At 41.1% G+C, this 23,497-nt stretch overlaps 3 protein-coding genes across 6 annotated transcripts; 1 reads left to right on the top strand and 2 right to left on the bottom strand.

Annotated features, from left to right (window-relative positions):
- Nucleotides 1-54: 54 nt before the first annotated feature.
- Nucleotides 55-7,353, top strand: dcun1d4 (DCN1, defective in cullin neddylation 1, domain containing 4 (S. cerevisiae)). 4 transcript variants are annotated; one of them, XM_034080971.2, is made up of 11 exons: nt 55-153; nt 1,430-1,500; nt 1,596-1,635; nt 1,835-1,922; nt 2,139-2,227; nt 2,336-2,406; nt 2,725-2,816; nt 2,978-3,086; nt 4,817-4,921; nt 5,075-5,177; nt 5,285-7,353. In XM_034080971.2, exons 1-11 carry the CDS (start codon nt 135-137, stop codon nt 5,338-5,340), a joined length of 843 nt encoding a protein of 280 aa, XP_033936862.1. In that variant the 5' UTR covers nt 55-134; the 3' UTR covers nt 5,341-7,353. The 4 variants fall into 4 exon arrangements, with proteins under 4 accessions (XP_033936862.1, XP_033936861.1, XP_033936859.1 ...); XM_034080970.2 differs by having other exon boundaries at nt 2,139-2,236; XM_034080968.2 differs by lacking the exon at nt 55-153 and adding an exon at nt 177-272 and having other exon boundaries at nt 2,139-2,236.
- A 99-nt stretch (nt 7,354-7,452) lies between these two features.
- lrrc66 (leucine rich repeat containing 66) lies at nt 7,453-19,359 on the bottom strand. The gene is made up of 5 exons (XM_034080964.2): nt 19,033-19,359; nt 18,344-18,779; nt 16,262-16,431; nt 15,719-16,052; nt 7,453-15,632 (listed from the first exon to the last, which is right to left on the bottom strand). Exons 2-5 carry the CDS (start codon nt 18,771-18,773, stop codon nt 7,804-7,806), a joined length of 8,763 nt encoding a protein of 2,920 aa, XP_033936855.1. The 5' UTR covers nt 18,774-18,779; nt 19,033-19,359; the 3' UTR covers nt 7,453-7,803.
- A 66-nt stretch (nt 19,360-19,425) lies between these two features.
- Nucleotides 19,426-22,902, bottom strand: sgcb (sarcoglycan, beta (dystrophin-associated glycoprotein)). The gene is made up of 6 exons (XM_034080967.2): nt 22,851-22,902; nt 21,631-21,840; nt 21,330-21,515; nt 21,021-21,212; nt 20,704-20,835; nt 19,426-20,593 (listed from the first exon to the last, which is right to left on the bottom strand). The coding sequence occupies exons 1-6, from the start codon at nt 22,863-22,865 to the stop codon at nt 20,393-20,395; spliced, it is 936 nt and encodes a 311-aa protein (XP_033936858.1). The 5' UTR covers nt 22,866-22,902; the 3' UTR covers nt 19,426-20,392.
- Between the last annotated feature and the right edge of the window lie 595 nt (nt 22,903-23,497).

Genomic DNA, 23,497 nt, shown 5'->3' with positions numbered 1-23,497 from the left:
AATATGCAGCGACCAGAGGCGGGGACTGAGCTTTCCCAGATCCAATCACCGTCTGGAGGTGTGGTTTACGTGGACAAGGCCCGCCTATTGGCCGGTCTCAGGACTTCCGACAGACAGTTGTATGTTTCATAAAAATGCACTCTGATGCGGCAAGTAAGTAGTAACGTTATAGAGGCTTTTCTCTATGAAATTACGAACCTTCACGGATGCTGCAGAGTTTGTCGGAGATACGATCTACTTTTAGCCCGTGTCTCTGTTGGACGGATGGGAACGTATGAATTCCGTGCTATTCCGTCCCTTTGTATTTGCCAGTGTTGTCTTGGGCGACAACAAAGGAAGGATAGCTAGAGTAATTTGAGTTGTTTTGGACATGCAGGGTGTTTTATTTGACACGTCAGTTATCCTGGGGTGATTTTTCTGTGTAGCGCTAGCAGGGCTCAGTTTAATGCAGCCGACGTTAGTTAAATCCAGAAGGTTTTTGATAGTAATCTGTGCGTTGTGATGTTTTTAGTCATCATAACTAAAGATGCACTGTGCGTTTCAACTCGAACTTAGTATGGACGTATTGCCATTGTAAATAGGTACATTTTCTGGGAAACTGTGGACTATTACAGAGAAAGAAAATTGTGACGCAGTTTTGGAAAACATATTTCACTGCCTGCTGCAGCAGTGCTGTCGGGCTTTGCGGCACAAACAGCAACTGCTCCAAAACGTCTGCGTAATGCTTGTGGGCCACTCGGAATATGATGTTAGATTTTTATAAGACAAAGTATAATGCATTCAATCAGTTGACAGAGTAAGTGTTGGGGGTAGAGGGGTCTGAAAGAAATAGTTGTTTAGTTAAGGCTTGGGAATTGTAGTTCAGTTTCACAACCGGAGCAGAGTTTGCAATGGCCCCTTTAAAGGAAATGGACTACAACAACCATACGCCCAACTCTCTAGATACTTTGTAAACTCTGTGCAAGTTGCGGGTCTGCACTGCTATTTTAGGCATGCAGCTAGTGCTATCTGCTCGGGAGTGAGCTTTTCCTCTGGTTTTGGCCTCTACAAATACATTAAAAGCATCGGTGTTTGATGACAGCGTTTGGACGGGAATGCTTAGATGATATTTCTCGATAAGGTAGCATGCACGATCAAGAATCATCGAGTTTTGTTGCCTTTCGAGGAATGCAGAGAGTCACTCCTTCATTCGTGTTAGATATTTTTGTCGTTTGAGACGTCAACCCTTAAAGTAGAAATCACACGACAGTCATTTGGACACTGAAGACCTTTGCCAAACATTAAAATCCCAGGTTCCTGTTGGTGCTACGATGATGTCACCTTCTTGTACCCTTGTGCTCACACACCAAGCTTAACAAGTTCAATTAGGGACAGAAGGTTGTGTGTTATGCTTTGGTTTGATGGTATCTTTATTCTTTTGTTGAAATAGATTTACAGCTGAGTTCCCACTTGACTACACTGGCCAGCATCCATAAGATACACCACACCTTGCATAGGCTGGTAAATACATTTTGGCAGCTGGTCACATGTTGAATATTTTATTTTTGTGAGTGTGTTCATCTGTGTCCTAATCACAAGTGTGTCTGTTTCAATAGAACCTGACAGAAGACGTTGGACAGGATAGCCTCCCCTCAGGTAAAATCACCTGGCCCTTGTGTGTTTCATAGTCTATGTATAAAAACTCACCATTGTCAATGCTATGAAAGTCATGCTTAGCTACTGTTAAAGCTGTTTCTTACAGAGTACATACACGACTACCAAGAGAAAATAAGCATTATCTTTGTATTAATTAGAAGTAGCCCTCTTTCATTCTGTCTTCCATTTCCTTCCCTAGCGTGTTGCTCTAGAGCCATGCCTCCTAGGAAAAAGAGGAGACCCTCAGCTGGAGATGACATGTCAGCCAAAAAAAGTCGCCAGGACAGGTGTGACAACTCTTGTGTTAGAGGTGGCAAAACGACTGCTTTGGTCTTGTTGGTTATTAAGGAGCTCTTGATTATTGTCTCTAATTAAAGATGAATGTGGGCATGTTAGGATACCCAGACTACAAAGAGCCCTTTAAATCATATTGAGTACTTTTTGAAATGTTTTGCTTGTGTGTCACTACTGAAATTGAGACATAACTCTCTTTTCATCTGCAGCGTTTTCAGAAAACATGAAACACCACAAATCCGTGAGGAGGAAACATTTTCCAGTAAAAGATGCCTGGAGTGGTTCTATGAATATGCAGGTGAAAAATGTGCGCAAGTAATCACTTAATTAACATTAGCATTTGACCACTGATCAATGACGTATGTTTTTAGCTACATGTGGCTTCACACTTGTTGGTCTTAAATAGGTTGTGATGACGTGGTGGGTCCCGAGGGCATGGAGAAGTTATGTGAGGACATCGGAGTCGAACCAGAGAACGTAAGCTGACTTTTTGTATTTTGGTTATATCAATAATTTTTTTATTTCTGGCTGTCAGTCAAACTAAGCAATTAATTTAAGGACACTTTTGGACTGTGGGATTTGATGGCTATTTCTCCTAACTTCAGATTTAATAACAATGAACAGTTAGCATAACCAACATGAAATCAATAGTAACTTATTCAAAACACTACATTTTCAACTCATTTTCTTCAAGTGTTACTGAGGTCAGTTGTTTTCTGTGTTTGACTTGACTTGTCATTTAGTTGATAGATTGACACATTACCTGTGGCTATAAAGGATTTTGTCTGTGCCCAGGTGGTGATGCTGGTTCTTGCGTGGAAGCTGGATGCGCAGAGTATGGGATACTTCACTCTCCAGGAGTGGCTGAGAGGCATGGGCTCACTGCAGTATGTCCGTTACCTACTCTGTGTATTTCTGCATGCTGTATTCAAGAATGATTGTGGCATTGCTGTGTGTTTGCTCTGTCTCTAGTCATGTCTTTCTAGAGTAGAGCAGAGCCGGTAGTGAAGTGTAGAGTATGTCTAAAGCAATTTTCTGCCGTTATCAGGTGTGACTCCACAGAAAGGCTGAGGAACTCGCTCGACTACCTGAGATCTGTCCTAAACGACAGCACCAGTTTTAAGCTCATATATAGATATGCCTTTGATTTTGCTCGGGTGAGTTAAGAAAAAGTATTTTTCCGCTTACATACACAGCATTGTGAAAAAATTCAGTTCATTTTAAATATATAATCAGGGGTGCACATAACTGGTACGCATGCGCGGTACCTCAAAATATCAAAACAAAACATATTTCGTCTACACGTGTTTCTTGTCAACACTCAATGGAGTAAACTACGAGACATGTAACAAAAAACAAAGACATTAAGCAGCTACGTTGCGGTTTCGCTTCCTGCAAAAAATCTTCTGACTTTCTATGACTGACTGAACTGGAGCTGGCCGAGCCGTGCAGGACATAACCGACGGACCTGTGAAGCTTACAGGAGGCAGAGGCTTAGGTCACCGGACAACAGAGTTGGTCGCCGTGTGCACAGACAGGGTTAACGTCGGTATGAACAACAGAATTGTGCCAAAACTCCGCCAACTGGCTGCAGTGGGAGACTCCCCTGTGCACATTCTGTGCCCCGCGCACACACTGGAGAACTGCGCAAAATCAGCTGATCACAACGTTCACGCTCTGTGGTCACACTGCTGCAGTTTTATTTAAAACACACAGTTGCCCACTTACTCAATGGAAGAGTTTGGAATCAGACAGAGGTGGAAGAAGTACTCAGATCTTGTGTAGGAATACTCTGTTACAGTAAAAGTCCTGCATTCAAAATGTTACCCAAGTAAATTTAGAAAAGTATTATCAAAATATAGTTAAAGTACCAAAAGTAAAAGTTGTGCAGATTGGTCCATTTCAGAATAATATATATGATATGTTTTATCATATATATTATTTATATTTATCAAGTCTGATTTAAGACTTGATTATATTTCACATCATTAATCCACATCTGTAAAGTAACTAAAGGTATTAAATACATGTAGTGGAGTAAAAGTACACCATTTACCTCTGAACTGTAGTGGAGTAGAAGAACAAAGTAGCATCAACGTCAATTAAAGTACAAATATCTCAAAATTGTACTTAAGCACAGTACTTGAATAAGTGTAGTAACTTCCCACATCTGAAATCAGATATGACTTCAAGTCATGTGATAATTTCTTAGTATTTGATCCTTCAACTTGGCCTCAGGTAACGCTAGGACTTCACAGTTTTGCCAACAAGTTTTGGAGAAAGCAAATCGGAGGCTTAAAAAGAGACAGGGAGGTGCATCTTCATCATCTTCATCATCTAGCATGCAAGAAGTGTAAATAGAGGACAGTGAAGGAGACACTGAGGAGGACCACGCTTCGTGTGGGGTGAGTACCAAACGCTGTCTCCTGGTACTCATCGGAGTAACTCACTCAAAAAGTTATGTGCACCCCTGTATATAATCCCTGTGCCAAGTGTGCCTGATTGAAATTCTCATAAGGTCTTATTCAAGCCAATGTTCAGACCAATCTTGACGCTTTGAGGAGGTCAAGATCATTTTCCAGTTTGACTTGGAGTGGGAAAGCACTTATCAAATGTGTTGCATATTTACATAGCCTGAGTTTTCTCTCATGAAGACATTGTACCATGATTTATGGAAAGCAACTCACTCTTTTAGAGTGAATGGAAAAATGAATGAAAACATGACGCAGTGATTGTGATAAAAATGTTATATTCTTGTGAACTTTACAGCAGTGGGTTAAGGAAATAAGACTGTTTTCTGTATTGGGCTAATGTTGATGATAAAGATGCTATTAGACTGCCCCTTTGCAATGATTTCATGAAGCCGTGGGTGTCTTTGATTGGGCAGGAAAAGGATCAGAGGAGTTTGGACTTGAACACAGCCAAGTGTATGCTTGGGCTTCTTCTGGGCAAGACGTGGCCTCTGTTTCCTGTGTTTAATCAGTTTCTAGAGGTAAGCCTCATGTTCACATATTCTCTCTACAACATTTGTTCAGATCAAATATGCCCAATACAGTAGTTGTAGGCAACATTGTTTAAATAAATGTCTGGTTAGGGTTTTAAAAAGTTAACTATATTAATAAGGCATGTGTTTACTTTTCCTCAGCAATCCAAGTACAAAGTCATCAACAAAGACCAATGGTGCAATGTTTTAGAGTTCAGCAGGACAATCAACCTGGACCTCAGTAACTACGATGAGGATGGTGCCTGTGAGTGAACACACATTTGCACAAAAACTTGACAACAGTGCTTTATGTTACTCTTACTCAAATATTTGTTGTCTAATATCATCTTTTTGGTCTTGTTCCTTTTTCAGGGCCAGTTTTGTTGGACGAGTTTGTGGAATGGTACAAGGAAAGACAGATGTCATAGGGCAGTGTAAAAAGGAATAAAAATACAACTGTGACAACGACTATGAGAATCAACAACCAATAAGTTAACAATACAAAAATGGTAAAGCAGTGACTGTGGGTGCTTCCAGATAAAGGAGGGGTTCTGTGGGGGGGCTAGGGTGGGGACACTGGGTTTGCAGCCTGGGTGCATGCATCCCGGAGCGCGGAGGTGGAGGACTGCCATTGTGGAAGTTATGTTCCCTACCGAAGTGCATAGTGGGCAAGCTTGCCGCAATCCCCAGTGGCAATGCTCTCTCACTGTGATATGTCATATTGCTGTCTGTGTTAACATGGTATCATACGTGGACGATGGAAGCAAAATGGTTTGTGTGGGAGAACCACTCCTCAGTCCTTGTCTACAAGCACAGAGAAGCTGTGAAACAGTGACCATTCATGCATTGTGTCTGAGTCTTAAACAGGGCCACTTTGACCTGGGCACATTTAAATATTATACATCTGTGCAATGAACTTGAGCTTTTTCTGGACAGATGGCACTAACTATTGGTTTGTCATATTTTTTGTTGGATAGGAGTTCTACAAGAAGCACACTGTGTCAAATGATTGATCGCAGGTTTCTGGTGCCTGTTCTGTTCACTATTGATTTGTGCCAGTGATTTTTCTCTTTTTTCCCCTCCAGTTTTGTTCCTTCCTGCTGTTTTTCTCCAGCTAAGGCTAAACGTTTGCTTACCCTCTGTAAAGGCTTCAGACCTCATAACACCAAACAAATCAGCATTGCTGCTTACCAACTCTTATTACAGTACAGTGGTGAGCCACTAGTGCTCCGATCAGCATTTATTGGTCCGTTGACCAATTTACGTTGTGTAGGTAAGAGTATTTTTGTGCCTCAAAACATGGAAGTCACACTGTGTCCCACACACATACAAACCCAAATGTGTGTGTGTGTGTGTATACACGTATGAGAACACATACAACACACACACTGAGTGGTCAGGGATTCTTTCAGGATGAATTCAGACTGTTTGGGCTGTGTTACAAATTGAGATAGAGCTGGTTGGTGTCCATTTTGTCTTGATGTGTGACATCTGTTTTGTCCTCCTTAGTCAGCTGATAGTTTCAGGTTTCTTACTAGTAGCATCTCTCCGAACACTGAAAGTGTTAATATAACTACAGTGGAAGACCAGTGACCCTCTCAGGACGAGGTCCTTAAGGCTTGAGTTGAAAGGTAGGTTTGCTGAAAGCATTGCTTTTTACCACCGTAGGATCTAATCAAAACACTTACAGTTTTGAACTGTGTGATGATGCTATGCTGTTATTTTCGCCTAGTATAATGTTCTTGTAACACATGTATACATTTCTGTCCTTGGCTGTGGTGTGATGCTGAATCGTCAGATTTAATATTTGCATGCATGCTCCAACAGAGCCTTTTGTGAATGGATGAGATTTTTGAAAACATTTTTCAAACTTGCTTTAGTTTTGTACAGGAATTTGTGCAAGTGTTTTTTGCTTAATTTGATATTCACAATCATGGTATGTTAATTCTGATGAACACCATGATTGTGTCTATTAAGACCTGGAACACACCTGTAACCTCACGGTGGAGCAGGAGTTCCCTCCTGCATTAGCCAATCTTTGACATCCTTAAACATGCTGTAAATCTTTAGATAGCTGCAGACAGTATATAGGATCTATTTTTTATTTATTTTTATTTACACATGATACACTTAAAAACACACATGGAACTGTGTTGTGAAGATAAAATACATCAGCTCTTGTCATTGAAGTACACTGCAGCTGACACTTTGAAATCCTCTTATGTCATTACAATGCATCAACTATCAGCATAAAATCTAATATTGAGGTAGTTGTTGGATTGCTTACCAAATACTGTGTAGAGATTGATGTTTGAGTACTCCAATGACAATGCAAGAGGTTGAACGCCCTTGTCCCAACTGTATATATGTATGTAAGTGTCTATATGTCTGTTTTCACTATAACCTATGTCTATATACATAAATAAAATGGGTTTATTAACTTACTGTCTTATATTTCGGTTCTTAAGTTAATATTGTGTTCATAATTTATTTTCACTATCTCTAAAGCGACTTTGAGCACCTGTAAAAGCGCTAACAAAATATTCGTCACTATTAAGATGTACTTATATCTACAAATGGAAGCTGAGCATTGTATTGTAAAGGGATTATAATGTTTAATACATGACTATTAAGATGATATGAATTCTTGTTACAAAAATCAATAACAGACAACTTTTATAATGAAAAAAGAAAAAGAAGCAATTTACAGAAATAAGGCAATTCTGAAAAATAAACATGGTGCCATACAATAAATAATTTCCATTTCATCTTGGGCTTAATGGTGAAATATATAATACAGTATTTGTCATTTACTGGCCAATCAAGAATTTGAACTACCAATTATTTGCGTCTTTTGTGAGTGTTTAGGTTGCAGAAACTTTCTGTTAAAATCAAACTTCACTAATATTCACATTTAAGGAATCAACATTGACTTCCAGGTTTTGTGAGTTTGGGTTAGAGCTGTCAAACTCATCTGTGTTTCTGCTCTCAAGATGAGATCTACTTCCTAGAAACCCTTGTTGCTTACTGCTCTGTGGAGACCTCCATGTTAGCCCTACTGGCTCATACTGTGGTGGTGGAGTTGCTGGAATAGGAGGTGGAGCCCCCTGCAGTGCTTTAATACCTCCAATGGCATGCCTCCTGTAATGGGGAATATCATACAACACATCTTTAGCTCTTCTATCAACAGCTGAAGTAGAGGAAATACGTGATTGTGTTAGTGGGTCTAGAGATGCTTTCTTATCTACATTTTCATCCAATGTGTCCCACCGTCGTCTCTCTGATGACATGGTTTTTAGGGCACTAAGGCCTTTTCTTTCATTGTTGTCTTCAGATACAGTCTGTGGTGAGCCAACATCCAGATGTCTCCTTGGGATGGTCAGATCAGACAGCTGACGACCAACACCAGTCCATCTCAACTCAGGTGGCAGGTCCACAGGTGATATGAGTTTGTGTTGCTCAATCCTTTTCCTTTCTACACCCTCAAAACTCTTACTGAGAACTCTCTTTGTGGCAGTTTGCTCCTTGCCACTAATGGAGACAGAATTACCTGGCGGAGACAAAGTTTTCATAATAACACGCTTGTAGGTGATTAGAGAGTCATTATCTGTCATTGCTGATATGTTTGACAAAAGTCTGCTTTGGTTTGCAGTGGATCCTATCGCCTCATTTTCATTCTCACTGCTGGAAGATGACTCTGGTGATGGTGCTTTTACATTCAGACGCCTCTTAATGCGTGGGACACCAAGACTCAGGTCAGGAACACTGGGGTCTATCTTCTCATTCTCACTATTGCTGCTGGAGGATGATTTAGTTTGTAATGGTACTCTGATATCCAGAGACCGCTTGACATGGGGGAAGCTCAAATGAGGCCGCACAGAGTCATATGCCTCCTCTACTTTTGGTATTTGGCTTTTGAGCTCTACCCTGGTCGTCCACTGAACCTCCTCAGTTTGGCTTTGTGGCTGGACCGGTTTGAGATTGACAGCTTGGGCTACATGCAGAGAGGTCTGATCCTGGGATACTCCAGCTCCCTTTCTCTCTCGTCTTGTTCTGTTACTTTTACCCCAAGTCCCATTTTCACTGGAAGAGGAGAGGGAGTCAGGTGGAGGTAATGAGGAAAGATTTGGTGGTTCATGCGTATGTGGTGAGATTTCTAGACGCTTTCTGAAGCGGGAGATGCCAAGATTCATTATGGCCCACCGCGACTCAAGTTCTGGGGTTATCGCTGGTGTTGTGCTCATGTTAGCACTTTTTGTTTTGTCCCCCTTATCATCTGTGATAACTGTATACTTTTCTAATTGGATATTGTAGTCAGTTTTTGGACTGCGAGAAATGTTTATCACTGGGGACTTTGGCGATATAATTAATTGATTGTCTGTCGTCTTTGATATGGCAGATACTCCCAATCCCATTTTGGTGTGGTCCCTGCACTCATCCTCACTACTGCTTCTTGTGTGGATTGATAATGAATCAGAAGGGGGGGATGAAGTTTTGATATCTAGACGCCTCTTGATGCGCATATTATGGTCAAGATCAAGGGCAGGCCACTGTGTTTGTGAGTCATGACTAACAGTCTGAGACTCTTTACTTGGAGGTCTTGCCATGCTTATATGCCCTTGCACCTGTTTCTTTAGGTGGATTGTTGTTTCATCCTCACTGTCACTACCAGAAGATGAATCAGTAACTGGGGACGGGGCTTTGATATCTAGACGCCTCTTGATGCTTGTCGTTTGCCTGAGATCAAGGGCAGGCCACTGTGGTTGTGGATCATGGCTTACAGATTGAGACTCTTCACTTGGAGGCCTTGCCATCTTTTTATGCTCTTGCCCCCATATCTTTATAGGGATTGATGGTTCATCTTCACTGTCACTACTGGAAGACGAACTTTCAGGTGGTGATGGTGCTTTGATATCTAGACGCCTCTTGATGCGCATAGTCGGTTTAAGATCAACAACAGGCCATTTTGTGTCTGGATCATGACTTTGTGTTTGAGAACCTTGGAATTTGGTTCCTGTAATATCCACCTTCTCTAGCCTCTCTGTGTGGACTGTTGTTTCATCCTCACTGTCACTACTAGAAGATGAATCAGAAGCTGGGTAGAGTGCTTTGATATCCAAACGTCTCTTGATGCTTGTAGTTTGCTTGAGATCAAGGGCAGGCCACTGTGGTTGTGGGTCATGGCTTACAGGTTCAGACACTTTACTCTCAGGTCTTGCCATGTTAATATGCTCTTGCCCCTGTTTCTTGATATTGATTGTTGTTTGATCTTCACCATCACTACTTGAAGATGAATCAGAGGCCAGGGAGGGGGCTTTGATATCTAGACGCCTCTTGATGCGTGTAGTTTGCTTGAGATCAAGGGCAGGCCACTGTGGTTGTGGGTCATGGCTTACAGGTTCAGACACTTTACTCTCAGGTCTTGCCATGTTAATATGCTCTTGCCCCTGTTTCTTGATATTGATTGTTATTTGATCTTCACCATCACTACTTGAAGATGAATCAGAAGCCAGGGAGGGGGCTTTGATATCTAGACGCCTCTTGATGCGTGTAGTTTGCTTGAGATCGAGGGTAGGCCATAGTGGTTGTGGGACACGACTTACAGTCTGAGACACTTTACTTGGAGGGGTTGCCAGGTTTATATGTCCTTGCGCTTGGTTCTCTAAGTGGATTGTTGTTTCATTCTCACTGTCACCATTGGAAGAGAAACCTTGAGTTGGCGCTGGTGCTTTGATATCTAGACGCCTCTTGATGCGCATAGTTTGCTTGAGATTGATAGCAGGCCATAGTGGTTGTGGGTCATGGTTTGCAGTTTGAGACACTTTGCTTGCAAGCCTTGCCATGATTATATGCTTTTTATCTTGTTTATTTGGGTGGATTGTTGTTTCATCCTCACTGTCACTACTGGAAGACAAACTTTCAGGTGGTGATGGTGCTTTGATATCCAGGCGCCTCTTGATGCTTGTAGTTTGCTTGAGATCAAGGGCAGGCCACTGTGGTTGTGGGTCATGGCTTACAGATTGAGACTCTTCACTTGGAGGCCTTGCTATCATTTTATGCTCTTGCCCCTGTTTCTTTATAGGGATTGATGTTTCATCCTCACTGTCACTACTGGAAGACGAACTTTCAGGTGGTGATGGTGCTTTGATATCTAGACGCCTCTTGATGCGCATAGTCGGTTTAAGATCAACAACAGGCCATTTTGTGTCTGGATCATGACTTTGTGTTTGAGAACCTTGGAATTTGGTTCCTGTAATATCCACATTCTCTAGCCTCTCTGTGTGGACTGTTGTTTCATCCTCACTGTCACTACTCGAAGATGAATCAGAAGCTGGGTAGAGTGCTTTGATATCCAAACGTCTCTTGATGCGTGTAGTTTGCTTGAGATCAAGGGCAGGCCACTGTGGTTGTGGGTCATGGCTTACAGGTTCAGACACTTTACTCTCAGGTCTTGCCATGTTAATATGCTCTTGCCCCTGTTTCTTGATATTGATTGTTATTTGATCTTCACCATCACTACTTGAAGATGAATCAGAAGCCAGGGAGGGGGCTTTGATATCTAGACGCCTCTTGATGCGTGTAGTTTGCTTGAGATCGAGGGTAGGCCATAGTGGTTGTGGGACACGACTTACAGTCTGAGACACTTTACTTGGAGGGGTTGCCAGGTTTATATGTCCTTGCGCTTGGTTCTCTAAGTGGATTGTTGTTTCATTCTCACTGTCACTACTGGAAGACGAACTTTCAGGTGGTGATGGTGCTTTGATATCTAGACTCCTCTTGATGCGCATAGTTTGCTTGAGATTGAGAGCAGGCCATAGTGGTTGTGGGTCATGGTTTGCAGTTTGAGACACTTTGCTTGCAAGCCTTGCCATGATTATATGCTTTTTATCTTGTTTCTCTAAGTGGATTGTTGTTTCATCCTCACTGTCACTACTGGAAGACGAACTTTCAGGTGGTGATGGTGCTTTGATATCTAGACGCCTCTTGATGCGCATAGTCGGTTTAAGATCAACAACAGGCCATTTTGTGTCTGGATCATGACTTTGTGTTTGAGAACCTTGGAATTTGGTTCCTGTAATATCCACCTTCTCTAGCCTCTCTGTGTGGACTGTTGTTTCATTCTCACTGTCACTACTAGAAGATGAATCAGAAGCCGGGTAGAGTGCTTTGATATCCAAACGTCTCTTGATGCTTGTAGTTTGCTTGAGATCAAGGGCAGGCCACTGTGGTTGTGGGTCATGACTTACAGGTTCAGACACTTTACTCTCAGGTCTTGCCATGTTAATATGCTCTTGCCCCTGTTTCTTGATATTGATTGTTGTTTGATCTTCACCATCACTACTTGAAGATGAATCAGAAGCCAGGGAGGGGGCTTTGATATCTAGACGCCTCTTGATGCGTTTAGTTTGCTTGAGATCGAGGGTAGGCCATAGTGGTTGTGGGACACGACTTACAGTCTGAGACACTTTACTTGGAGGGGTTGCCAGGTTTATATGTCCTTGCGCTTGTTTCTCTAAGTGGATTGTTGTTTCATTCTCACTGTCACCATTGGAAGAGAAACCTTGAGTTGGCGCTGGTGCTTTGATAACTAGACGCCTCTTGATGCGTGTAGTTTGCTTGAGATCGAGGGTAGGCCATAGTGGTTGTGGGTCATGGCTTGCCGTTTGAGACACTTTACTTGGAGGCCTTGCCATGATTATATGCTCTTTCTCTTGGTTCTTTCGGTGGGTTGTTGTATCCTCCTCACTGTCACTACTGGAAGATGAACCTGTAGTTGGTGATGGTGCTTTGATATCTAGACGCCTCTTGATGCGCATAGTTTGTTTGAGATCAAGCGCAGGCCACTTATTGTCTCGATCATGACTTTGTGTTTGAGAATCTTGAAATGTGGGTTCTGTTATGTCCACCTTCACTGGCCTCTCTGTGTGGCCTGTTGTTTCATCCTCACTGTCACTACTCGAAGATGAACCAGAAGCTGGGGAGTGGGCTTTGATATCGAGATGCCTCTTGATGCTTGTATTTTGCTTGAGATCAAGGGCAGGCCACTGTGTTTGTGGGTCATGACTTCCAGCCTGAGACACTTTACTTGGAGGTATTGCCATATTAATATTATTGTTCTCTTGTTTCTTTAGATGGATTGTAGTTTCATCCTCGCTTTCACTACTGGAAGACGAACCTTGAATGGGTGATGGTGCTTTGATATCTAGACGCCTCTTGATGCATGGAACATGCTCAAGATTAAGGACAGGCCATCTTGTGTCTTCAAGATTTGTTCCTGTTTGAGATTCTTGACACAGTGGTCCTGCTTTGCCCATCTTCTGTGGCATTTGCTTCTCTGTGTGCCCTGCTTTTTCATCCTCACTGTCACTACTAGTTGATGAATCAGAAACTGGGGAGGGTGCTTTGATATCCAGACGCCTCTTGATGCTTGTAGTTTGCTTGAGATCAAGGGCAGGCCACTGTGTTTGTGGGTCATGACCTACTGCTTGATACACTTCACTTGGATGCCTTGCCACGTTTATATACACTTGCTCCTGTTTCTTTATATGGATTGGGGTTTCGTCCTCACTGTCACTCCTGGAAGATGTTGGCGACGGTGCTTTGATATCTAAACGTCTTTTGATGCGCATAGTATGTTTGAGATCAATTGCAGGCCAACTTTTGTCTAGATTAGGACTTTGTGTTTGTAACTCTTGAAATGGAGGTCCTGCCATTTCCATCTTCTTTGGCCTCTCTGTGTGGTGTGTTTCATCCTCACTGTCACTACTTGAAGATGAATAAGTGAGTGGTGATGGTGCTTTGATATCAAGATGCTTCTCAATACGTGTTTTATGCTGAAGGTCAAGGGCAGCCAACCTTTTTTCTGGATCATGACTTACAGTTTGAGATTCTTGAAATGCAGATCCTGTAATGTCCACCTTCCCTGGCCTCTCTGTGTGATGTGTTGTTTCATCCTCACTGTCACTACTGGAGGATGAATCAGAAGCAGGTGAAGGGGCTTTGATATCTAGACGGCTCTTGATGGTTGTAGCATGCTTGAGATCGAGGGCTGGCCACTGTTGTTGTGTGTCTGAATCATAACTTTCTGTTTGAGATTCTTTTATTTGAGGCCTTGTCACATGCGTCACTCTTTGCTTCTGCTGGTTTGTGGTTCCTGCTTCACTCTCACTGCTTGAAGAAGATGAATAAGCTTCAGGTGGTAAAGGTGGACCAGTATCTAGACTCTTGCCGTGACTGGTAACAGACAAACTAGGTACACGCCCTTTTTTGGCTGTGTAGTCCTCCCCATCACTGTCACTGGAATGAGAGGAAAAGGAGCCCTGAGGTCTCAATGTAGGCCATTGTTTATCAAATCTATTGTCACCCTGATTCAAGTTGAGTGAAGGCCTGTTAGGGTCTGCTTCGTCGAAACTAGCATCTGGTTTAAGGCGAGCTTTATTGACCTCCGGTTTATTATGGATCCTTTCTATTTTCTTCTCCTCCTTGTCTGAGTTTACAGTGTAATGTGTAGGCTCATCTTCACTGACATTTGAACTGGAGCTGGACATATCATCCCTCTTTTGTTCATTAGAAGTGGGTACAACAATGCGTTTTGAATAATTAAAAGAACCTGACACACTGCTGGACCTTGCAGATGTGCTTCGAACAGAATCACTGAATTCAAATTGCTCTTCATTCTCCTGCCATAGTTCAGAGGGGTTGGTGTAATGTGTATGTGGTGACCAATCTGCAAATGGTTCTGAAGACATTCCAGGAATTTCAATTGTGCTCTCTGTTGAAATATGTGGCCCTTCTTCGTTTTTAGCTGTCGAGAAATCACCTCTCTGCTGAACTGTGTCCTCTGACAGCTGAGAAGCCTTTGGTGTTGAGTGGTTTTCCTGGATCATTTTACGCTCATTAAATTCTTTGTCAGATAGTGAAAAATCTGAGCAAGATGACAAGCTTTTTCTTTTCTCCAGCTCAACAGGGTCTGGGATGGGTTCAAACTCCTTGTTCTGCAGGTGGCCTTCAACATCGAGGGCTCCGTCATCTCTCTGGTTATCCTCTGAACTCCTCCGTTGTAAACTGTTTTCACTTCCTGAATCTTCAGCTGCATCCTTCTCAGCCACAGCTGCCTCACATTCAATCACTGCCTCATCATTGATCCTTTCCTGATTTCCACCGGCGACGGTATCATAATATTTTACAATGCCTTCTTCTCTTACGTCTAAAGTGCTAAATGTGACTCTCCTTTCCCTGTGAGTTTGCATTTGTTCTTGTTCCTCACCATTGGAGTAGGCCTCATTATCATATTGCCTTTGTTCTACAGATGAGACAGAGTTGGTTGCTGAGGATGTGTTCTTCTTGGTGACCCTACTCCAAAGCATATCAATACAAGGTCTTGATAAGACTCCTAGGATAAAGGCTATCAGAAATGTGATGAAAACAGATAAACACACAGCTAAAGCCAAGTTAGACTGCGTGGCTCTCAGATTCCTTTCCTGGCTTATCCTGTTTTCGGTGCCTTGTTCGACTATTTGTCGGCTGGTTCTGGATAAACTTCTAGTTTTTCTTGTTGCACCTCCCATTTTACTAATTTGAAGGTTAAAAACAGACACAACATCATGTTCTTCAGACACACACACATATAGTCCTGTGTTTTTCTCTGTGATGTCATTGATGACCAGATGATGAGGTTGGCTCACAGACGCCTGACCACTGGGCGTCAACCATATTGAATCTGCAACAAAGACAATATTAACAGTTACCAGACTGACCTACATTTTCTTTAAATGTATGTGATTTACACTTTTTTGACTTTGTTACCTTGTGTAGCGCAAGACAGCAGTATCTCTGAGCCACTATAGACCGTCACATCTTGGTGGAGCTCTGGCCTGTTTTCAGTACCAACACAGTTAAGGTCATCTTCCTCCAACTGTAGCAGGTTTCTTCCTGAGATGATGGGGGGAGAGGCACACATCATGCTCCAGTTCTGCAGGCCTATGCTGCTGTCATAGGCCATCCGCCTTCTCAGACTGCGCATTCTGCAATCACAATGCCACCTGTTCCCATCCAGCCTAACATCCGTCCCAATGCTATGCAGAGAAAGGTGAATCAAAGGATGGAGGCTGGTCAACATGTTGAAGCTCAGATCCAGGACCTTTTTAAAAGGGACACAATTTAGACATAAAGTTGATGTTAAGACGTGATTATTCAAATAATCTAATTGAAAGTGCTCTAATTAAAAGCAACATTTTCTTTTTTATAGAGAATACAGATAAAAAGACTGAGGCATCATTGAGATTATTGTTTGAATACCAAATTCGGTATATATTTTATATGCGTTTGATTAAAAAGAATCAGTGTTACCCGGAGCTGGGCTAAATCCTGGAACATCTGTGGATGGAGACTGCTGATGAGGTTATGTTGAAGGTGTAGCTCTTTTAACTGTTGAAGGTGGTTAAGGTCTGCTGGTCGTAGAGTTGAGATCCTGTTGAAGGAGAGCTGCAGAACCTGTAAGGACCCGCCACCTCCCAACCCTGAATCACAGAAACAAGAGCTGTAATAAGAACGTGGTGATGATAACCATGATGTAGTGGCTACTGAAGACTGCAAGGAATGTGCTGTATGTTATACGTTTTGAAATATGAATTGACATTCTTCTGGCTTAATTTCACGTTTACACTCTTACAGCATGACATATTATTGGCTATACGATTATTATTTTTACGGGCTCTTCTCTTTCTGTCTCCTCCTTCTCGCTAGACTGAGACAATCTCCCTTAGAATGCTGGCTGAAGTAAAGCACTGTGGGTCTGTGCTTCATTAGAGAGGCACTGCTGTGAGCTGAATACCAAACAGGAGAGAAGTCTATGACTGTCAACACAGCTCTTGCTAAGTGAATAGGCTGTCCCCATATGCCTTTTAAAGCACCCATAGTGAATGCAATTCCTTGAGTCACACATACAGTATGTTGAGCAACGCTGCAGGAATTCTATGATAGCATGATAGAGGGGGGGACTTATAAGATGTACTGCATGTTTACACCTTTCTTTAGCTGCTGGAATGTCAATAAAAGTGACAGGATGAGAGGTGTACAGTGTCATTATCTTGGGAGGTTTAATCAGTTATAACTTATGAGTGGAGCAAAGTACTAAAGAAGTTATAGTCTTATCTACGATTTGGACAAAGATTGCAGACCACCTTATAATCTTTACATAATTCGGTAAACAACATTCCTACAAGGGGGCCCTGCCTTTCAGCGCTGACTCATTGACATTTCACAGCCACGTTCCATAGGGTAATTACAGGTGTGCATAGTGTTAGATTGTGCAAGTTCACAATCAGATGCATATTTATTAATTGGCTACTCGGATGAAGAATGTATTTATTTAGGAAGGGACATTCAAGTGTAATGTATTTGATCAAATGTATAAGATGGTGAAGGTAAAGCAAATAACCCATAAACTATTACAAAAAGTAAAGTCATCAGATCTGTTCATGACATATTGGATAGTTTTCATTATTTAAGTGACGCCATCGCAATGAAAAGTTTAGGGGCAAAACACTCTTAACTCACAAGGGTCACACGCCATACAAGCTGGGAGTCAATGAAAGAAACAAGCAGCACACTACTGTTGTACTGCATGCTCAGAAGAACCACTTACATTGTGCTTCATGAAACCTTTATTACTCGAACACACACATGTTCTGACAATATGGTAGTGATGGTTTAGCTCCATCAAGGTTGAAATTCATTCAGTGAAAATCTTTTTTTTATCTCCAGTTTTCACACCATAGAGAAACTTAGTATATTTTATGGTGGGTTCACATTACATCCAGACAATACACATTGCATACAGTTATTCAGCCTTAGAGCATATAAGTTGTGGTCTAATAGTAATTTAAAGAGACGAGGCAATATTGTGGACACTACACTGTAAATTTTAGTAGTTGGAAATATGAGTTATTATTCATATCTGTGGGCAAATCTACGGATTTCTAAGTATTCGTGTGTTATGATATGTAGCAGTATTTCATCTTACAGCTTTGAATAGAGTACATGTGTTTGAAAGTAACTAAGTACATGTATTCTCTTACTGATGTACAGAGGGCAGTATTGTACCTTGTGTTCCACTACACCTGATGCACAGTGATTTTTGAATTAAGATCAACATGTAAAACATATGAATGTATATGATAAAACAATTATTGTTATAGATTAAACTACCAAGATATATGGAAATACATTTAATAATTTACATGACCCACAACACTTCACCATTAAAGTGTGCACACAAAATAAAAAATAATAATAATCATAGCCATTAAATAATTATAGAAAAATAACGGCTTGTACTTTTGCCAATATTTCTTCCCTTTATAAAATGTATTGTCTATGCAGCTGTGACATGGTTTTATGCATGGGTGTATGACCATATAACTGACTCACCCTGTGGGAGTTGCTCTAGCTGATTCCTCTCAACAGATAGCAGCTGCAGGGCGGGGGCCCAGGACACACATCCCCGTCCTCTCCAAGGTCTCAAGCGTTGAAGATGTCTTCCTCTGACATAACGGCTTCCACTCTCTACGCACAGAGACAAGTGTGCGATACTGTTGTTTCCCAGCCATACATTCCTGAGGTTATAATGTGGTCGGTCGAGTGTGACAGCGCCGAGGAGGTTATGAGATAAGTCAAGCTCAGTGACAGAGTTTTGGATATGTCGTGGCATCAAGGAAAGGCCAGCGGAGGAGCAGTTCAGCAGGGGAGCTCTCTGACAGGTGCAGGACTCAGGACAGGCAGGGAGGTGAGAGGAGACGAGGAGCAGCGAGGAGACGAGGAGCAGCAGGAGGGCCAGGGACGGCCCCTGTGCCACTGCCATCAACACCTGACCCGAGAAGATACAAAGATCATGAGTGACAGAAAATATATGCAATCAAAAAGAAAAAAACACATTTAACCATAAGAATATGAAACACAGACTGTCTTCGAATTATCATTAACTAAAGACCAACACATTAAAACTAACTGTCATCAATGGAACACATTAACTTGATTTAGAAGAAGTTCATGATATACAATAATATAGAGATAAAGTACAGTAACATAAATAGTAAATAGTCTTAAAACATCTAACTCACCTGTGTATTTACTCTTTGTCAGGCTGGCAGGAAAACTTGTGACTGTGTTTTCACACCCAGAGCTTCAGGTGTTTAACGTTGACCGTCTCTGGCAGTTCTGATCAAAGTCTGAAGAATATTTTACTGCGTCGAGCTTAACATGGACCTACCCTCGAGATGCCATTCTGTGATTCATGCAATCATTCACATGTCTAGTTAATATCTTACTATGATTGTTTTCCTCCTCATGTATAGTAGATGACTCTGATCCTGAGGGCTTTATGGCGAGGAGAACCCTGCCCCTGCTGTACATTTATTACATAATAAAACAGCATAATGAGGCACAGTATTCTTTTGTGGCTTTAAATGACCATATAAACACTTGAGGAATTTCCGGAAGCCAATGATAAGAAGTTTCACATAGCAACACGTTTCTTTATTGAAACAAACATAGCAATGACATGTTCAACATTTTATTTCAAAAATAAGGCTGATTGTTTTTTTGTTGTTATTTTCATTAGTTGATCAAAAACATGTTTTCTCACAACAGGCTCTGAGAACATTTCTCAACTTCAACACTTTTCTTTTTAAAAGACAATCCAAAGCAAAAGTCAAATATTTTATACTATATTGCACAAAATTCAAACCACTCAATAAAGACGTTAAAGCAAAAATGATTTAGACTTTCCTGTCATTCAATATTTCAATATATTTTTGTCACACAATCTCCCTCTGTTTTTTAATATTGTTTTATTTTTGCTTTTAAAAAAAATAGAATATTAGATACATATTATATTATATATCATCCCTTTTAAATCCATTGGCACGTGCATTATCGACAGTCCCAGAAAGAGACCTTCTCTGCTGCTTTAACATTACTGGATGGCTTAAAAAATGTTTCTTATGTTTTAGAGTTTATGCCAAATGTAATTATACATATTGTCATATAGTGTCTCACGCTTCTCAGTAAATATAATTTAACAAAATCTCAAACAAAGCTGCCAGAAACAATGAACAAATGAGCAAATACAATACCTCTACACGGTTTGTAAATTGGTAATACTGGACGGTAAGGCAAAAAGAAAAATACTGCTGTTTCTCATTTCTATCAATGGCCATTGTAAACCACAATGTAATGAGTTACATAAATTAGGATACAGTTGGCACATCGGAAAACCATTAAAAACACATATGTTCATATCTTTGGCCAAGTGGCAATGATCTGTAACACAATTCCTGTTTGGCAACTAAAATAAGGAATACAGAATTTGACAGGTACACTGCAGAGTCCTCTAGAATTTTCTATACACACACAAATGTGTAATTTGACTTCAGTGGTGACAAAATGTAGACACTTGAAAGTAGACTTTAGCCAACTCTCCTACTGAGTTTTTCCACACGGGTTATCTGAAGTCTGGCAGCCCATGTTGGGATATTTCACCTGCACACGGAACAGAGTCCCATCTGCACACATGCAGAGCTTATACCGTTCCATGCCTTCATCAAAATACACATCTCCTGCAGAGTTAGGGATGCGTGAAACATTGAACATGACTGATCCATTCAGAATGATGCTGTTCTCCTGCAAAGAGAAAATAACACCATCTTTAAACCATATACATGCAAGAGTTTGCAAAACCTTTATTATAAGACCTGCCCTCCGTAACCCATGTTACAACACTCCATACTTACAGCCCTGAGCTCGATGCCTCCGCCCACTTTGAACTCTACAGTCCGGCCCATGATGTTGACGCCCTCGTTTCCACGAATGATGGCCTTGCCGTCCCCTTTAATGTTCAGGTCAGAAGATGCACTACTGGTGATCTAAAATAAGAGACAAAATGAACACAATAGTCAAAAACAAAGGCAGTAGCAAAAGTTTAATTGAACTATTATTGGTTGTTGTTTTCTGATAGTATTTCACAACCTGTGCACAAAACAATAAAAAAATAAAATGTGTTAGGCTAATATTACTTTTTTGTTATAGTTATTATAAGCATTATACACACCCTTTCGGTGGAAGCCTTTTTAACACTGAGAATTTTGACTCCTTTGGGCAAGTGGAACTCATGGTTTTCAAAGTCTGTGCTGAAGTACGTGTTCTGTGTCCGAGGGTCTGTGAAGGTTATGCCAACGTCACTAACGATTGAGGTCTTTTCTTTCTCCACACTCAGCTTAGTGGTGCCTTGCTGGAACACAACCTGAAACGACATGCATCAAATTAACGAGAAGCATTATAAAAATATGTACACAATATTTAAGCTTCTATCTTTTCAAATTGCTCAGTGTTTACTGTGAGTCCCCTCTGTGTTTCTTACCGGATTGTTGTTTCCAACGAGGACGAGGTCCTGGTCCTTGCGGCCCCCTATTGTGCTCTTGTGCAGTGGGTGAACGATGCCCATGTCCGCCTTCTGTTTGAAGCGCAGCAGTCCACTCTCATGGAACTCCATACTGTCACAACCATTCGGACCAATACGGATCACTGTCCATATTACCAGAGTGATCTGAGGGAAATAATGCAACAACACATAATGATATATGAAGCTCTGCCAACTTTGTATCATATTTTTCAGTAGTGTATTCAAGACAATGCATTAGATTGACATTTGTATTGCTTACAATAAGGTTAATTAAGGCGAGGATGAAGAGGAGGATAACGATGCAAACAGCCATGTTTCCCTTTCGTCCTCTCAGTCCAGTTTTATGAAGACGTTCCTCTTCTATGGGTACATATCCTGCTTTGAAGTTACTGTTGTGTTCCTTGTTGATATTCCGTCTTTCTATAGCCTTCTCCCGCATTGACTTCTTCACAGGCCCATTTGAACTCTCCTGGAAAGGCAAAACAATAAAAAAATCAACAAAACAACACTCACATGTATAACAAGGACAGGCTGCTTCACCTACGCTGTGAACGAGACAACTGCAGGTTCTTCCTGCTGCTGCAGACTCAACAGGTCTGTCTACTGATTTTATTTAGCTGTTTAAAGTTTATATAGTTATCATATCAAGCTATTTTTTGACTGATGGTCCTTGTTATTGCACTTTACTGCTGCCCCATGGCAAATGTCCACACTGTAGGGCTAATAAAACATGATCTTATCGAACTTATAACACCCTTCACATAGATAGACTGGAATTGACCCTTTAAAATCGAAATAGGCTACCCTCCAAGGCAAGACAATTACATTTCACACGTAGCATGTTATATTGTTTCCATGCGTTTCTCCCTGGTTGGAACAGTTTACTCTACATTTCTTCTACCTACCTCTACCATCTTTAGGTTTGAGATGTTATCTCTATCAATTAGTACGATTTACCAGCCAAATTATGGTAAAATATTGGATGGTAGATACAAAATACCAATACAAATCTATCTAGCTATTTTGCAGGTGGACACAATGAATTCATTTTGATCCCTGTTTCCTATTTATCTCCGGTTTCAAGGCTCAGTGCTGGAATGCCTCTCAGTTAAATACCCCACGACTGCCTGTCTGTGGCCAGAACTAAAAATAAACTGCACTCATTTTAGCAGCAATAAATAGAGGCAAGTCCGTGTGTCCTTATTAAGCAGCTTCTATGGCCTTTATTTTAGCAAAAACATCGATGCTGTTTACCAGCACATTGGTCACAATAGCGGCTTTTGTTATTCCCATGTAACGCTAGCTATAATAACGACACGGTGGCGAGTATTTATAACACGTAGGGCCGACAACAAAGCGGAATGCATTTATATTTATTACTCCGGGTCAATCGGGAACATACCATTTCCCTATTGGCAAACAACAAGCAATACACGTACTAAAATGCAAGAAAAACAACAAATATTGAAGAAAACGGACCTGTTCAGACGCCATGTTTACCCTCCCTCTCCTGCTTGCAGAGTGAATGGGACCGTACCACTTTTCACGGTCGAAAATAAAGAACGGGTATGTTGTGATATTATAACAGATCGAAATAAGTTAGGAATAAAAAGGTTTTAATAAAACGAACATAAACAACCCTTTGCAATTTGTATTTGCATTAAGCGAGCTAAAAAGGGACGTTTATATACAAGTAAAATATGGTGCATTCCAAGTTCAACCATCCAATGAGAGAAGGGTCCCAAAATAGAAAATCATGTTCATTCATATTTTCCATAGGTAAAATGTCAAGCGGGCCATAACACATTCTCATCCAAGCTCCAACAATGCATTCTAAGCAACATTTGGTACAAAGTAGTACATTTATCAAACAGTTATATTTCAGCTTAGGCTACATATTATTTATTATTGAATCCTGCCTATATTTAAATAGAAACAGATTTATATAGGGAATGGGTATACGGTTTATCCAGAGCCATATAATAGATATATTATATGGCCATATAATAGATATACTATATGGCTCTGGGTTTATCTAATTTACTAATAGGCTAGTACATACAGTATACCTTAACATCTGCATATGCATTCGTCTGCTTGTTCAGGCTGAAATTACTCATCGTAAT

This window comes from Pseudochaenichthys georgianus, chromosome 4 (genome assembly GCF_902827115.2).
Source record: "Pseudochaenichthys georgianus chromosome 4, fPseGeo1.2, whole genome shotgun sequence".
Taxonomy (NCBI): Eukaryota; Metazoa; Chordata; class Actinopteri; order Perciformes; family Channichthyidae; genus Pseudochaenichthys; species Pseudochaenichthys georgianus.
The sequence above is the reverse complement of the archived record's forward strand: the minus strand, read 5'-3'. Positions and strand labels throughout refer to the sequence as shown.

Coding starts and splice junctions, on each gene's coding strand:
- dcun1d4 (XM_034080970.2), top strand. Junction 2,237..2,335: donor TGAATATGCAGGTGAAAAAT/GTGCGCAAGTAA, acceptor GGTCTTAAATAG/GTTGTGATGACGTGGTGGGT. Junction 5,178..5,284: donor CTACGATGAGGATGGTGCCT/GTGAGTGAACAC, acceptor TTCCTTTTTCAG/GGCCAGTTTTGTTGGACGAG.
- lrrc66 (XM_034080964.2), bottom strand. CDS start 18,773: ATGGCAGTGGCACAGGGGCCGTCCCTGGCCCTCCTGCTGCTCCTCGTC. Junction 16,432..18,343: donor GCTAGAGCAACTCCCACAGG/GTGAGTCAGTTA, acceptor TCTGTGATTCAG/GGTTGGGAGGTGGCGGGTCC. Junction 16,053..16,261: donor AGGATTTAGCCCAGCTCCGG/GTAACACTGATT, acceptor CCTTTTAAAAAG/GTCCTGGATCTGAGCTTCAA.
- sgcb (XM_034080967.2), bottom strand. Junction 21,213..21,329: donor TCGTTGGAAACAACAATCCG/GTAAGAAACACA, acceptor ATGTCGTTTCAG/GTTGTGTTCCAGCAAGGCAC. Junction 20,836..21,020: donor AAAAGGCTTCCACCGAAAGG/GTGTGTATAATG, acceptor CTCTTATTTTAG/ATCACCAGTAGTGCATCTTC.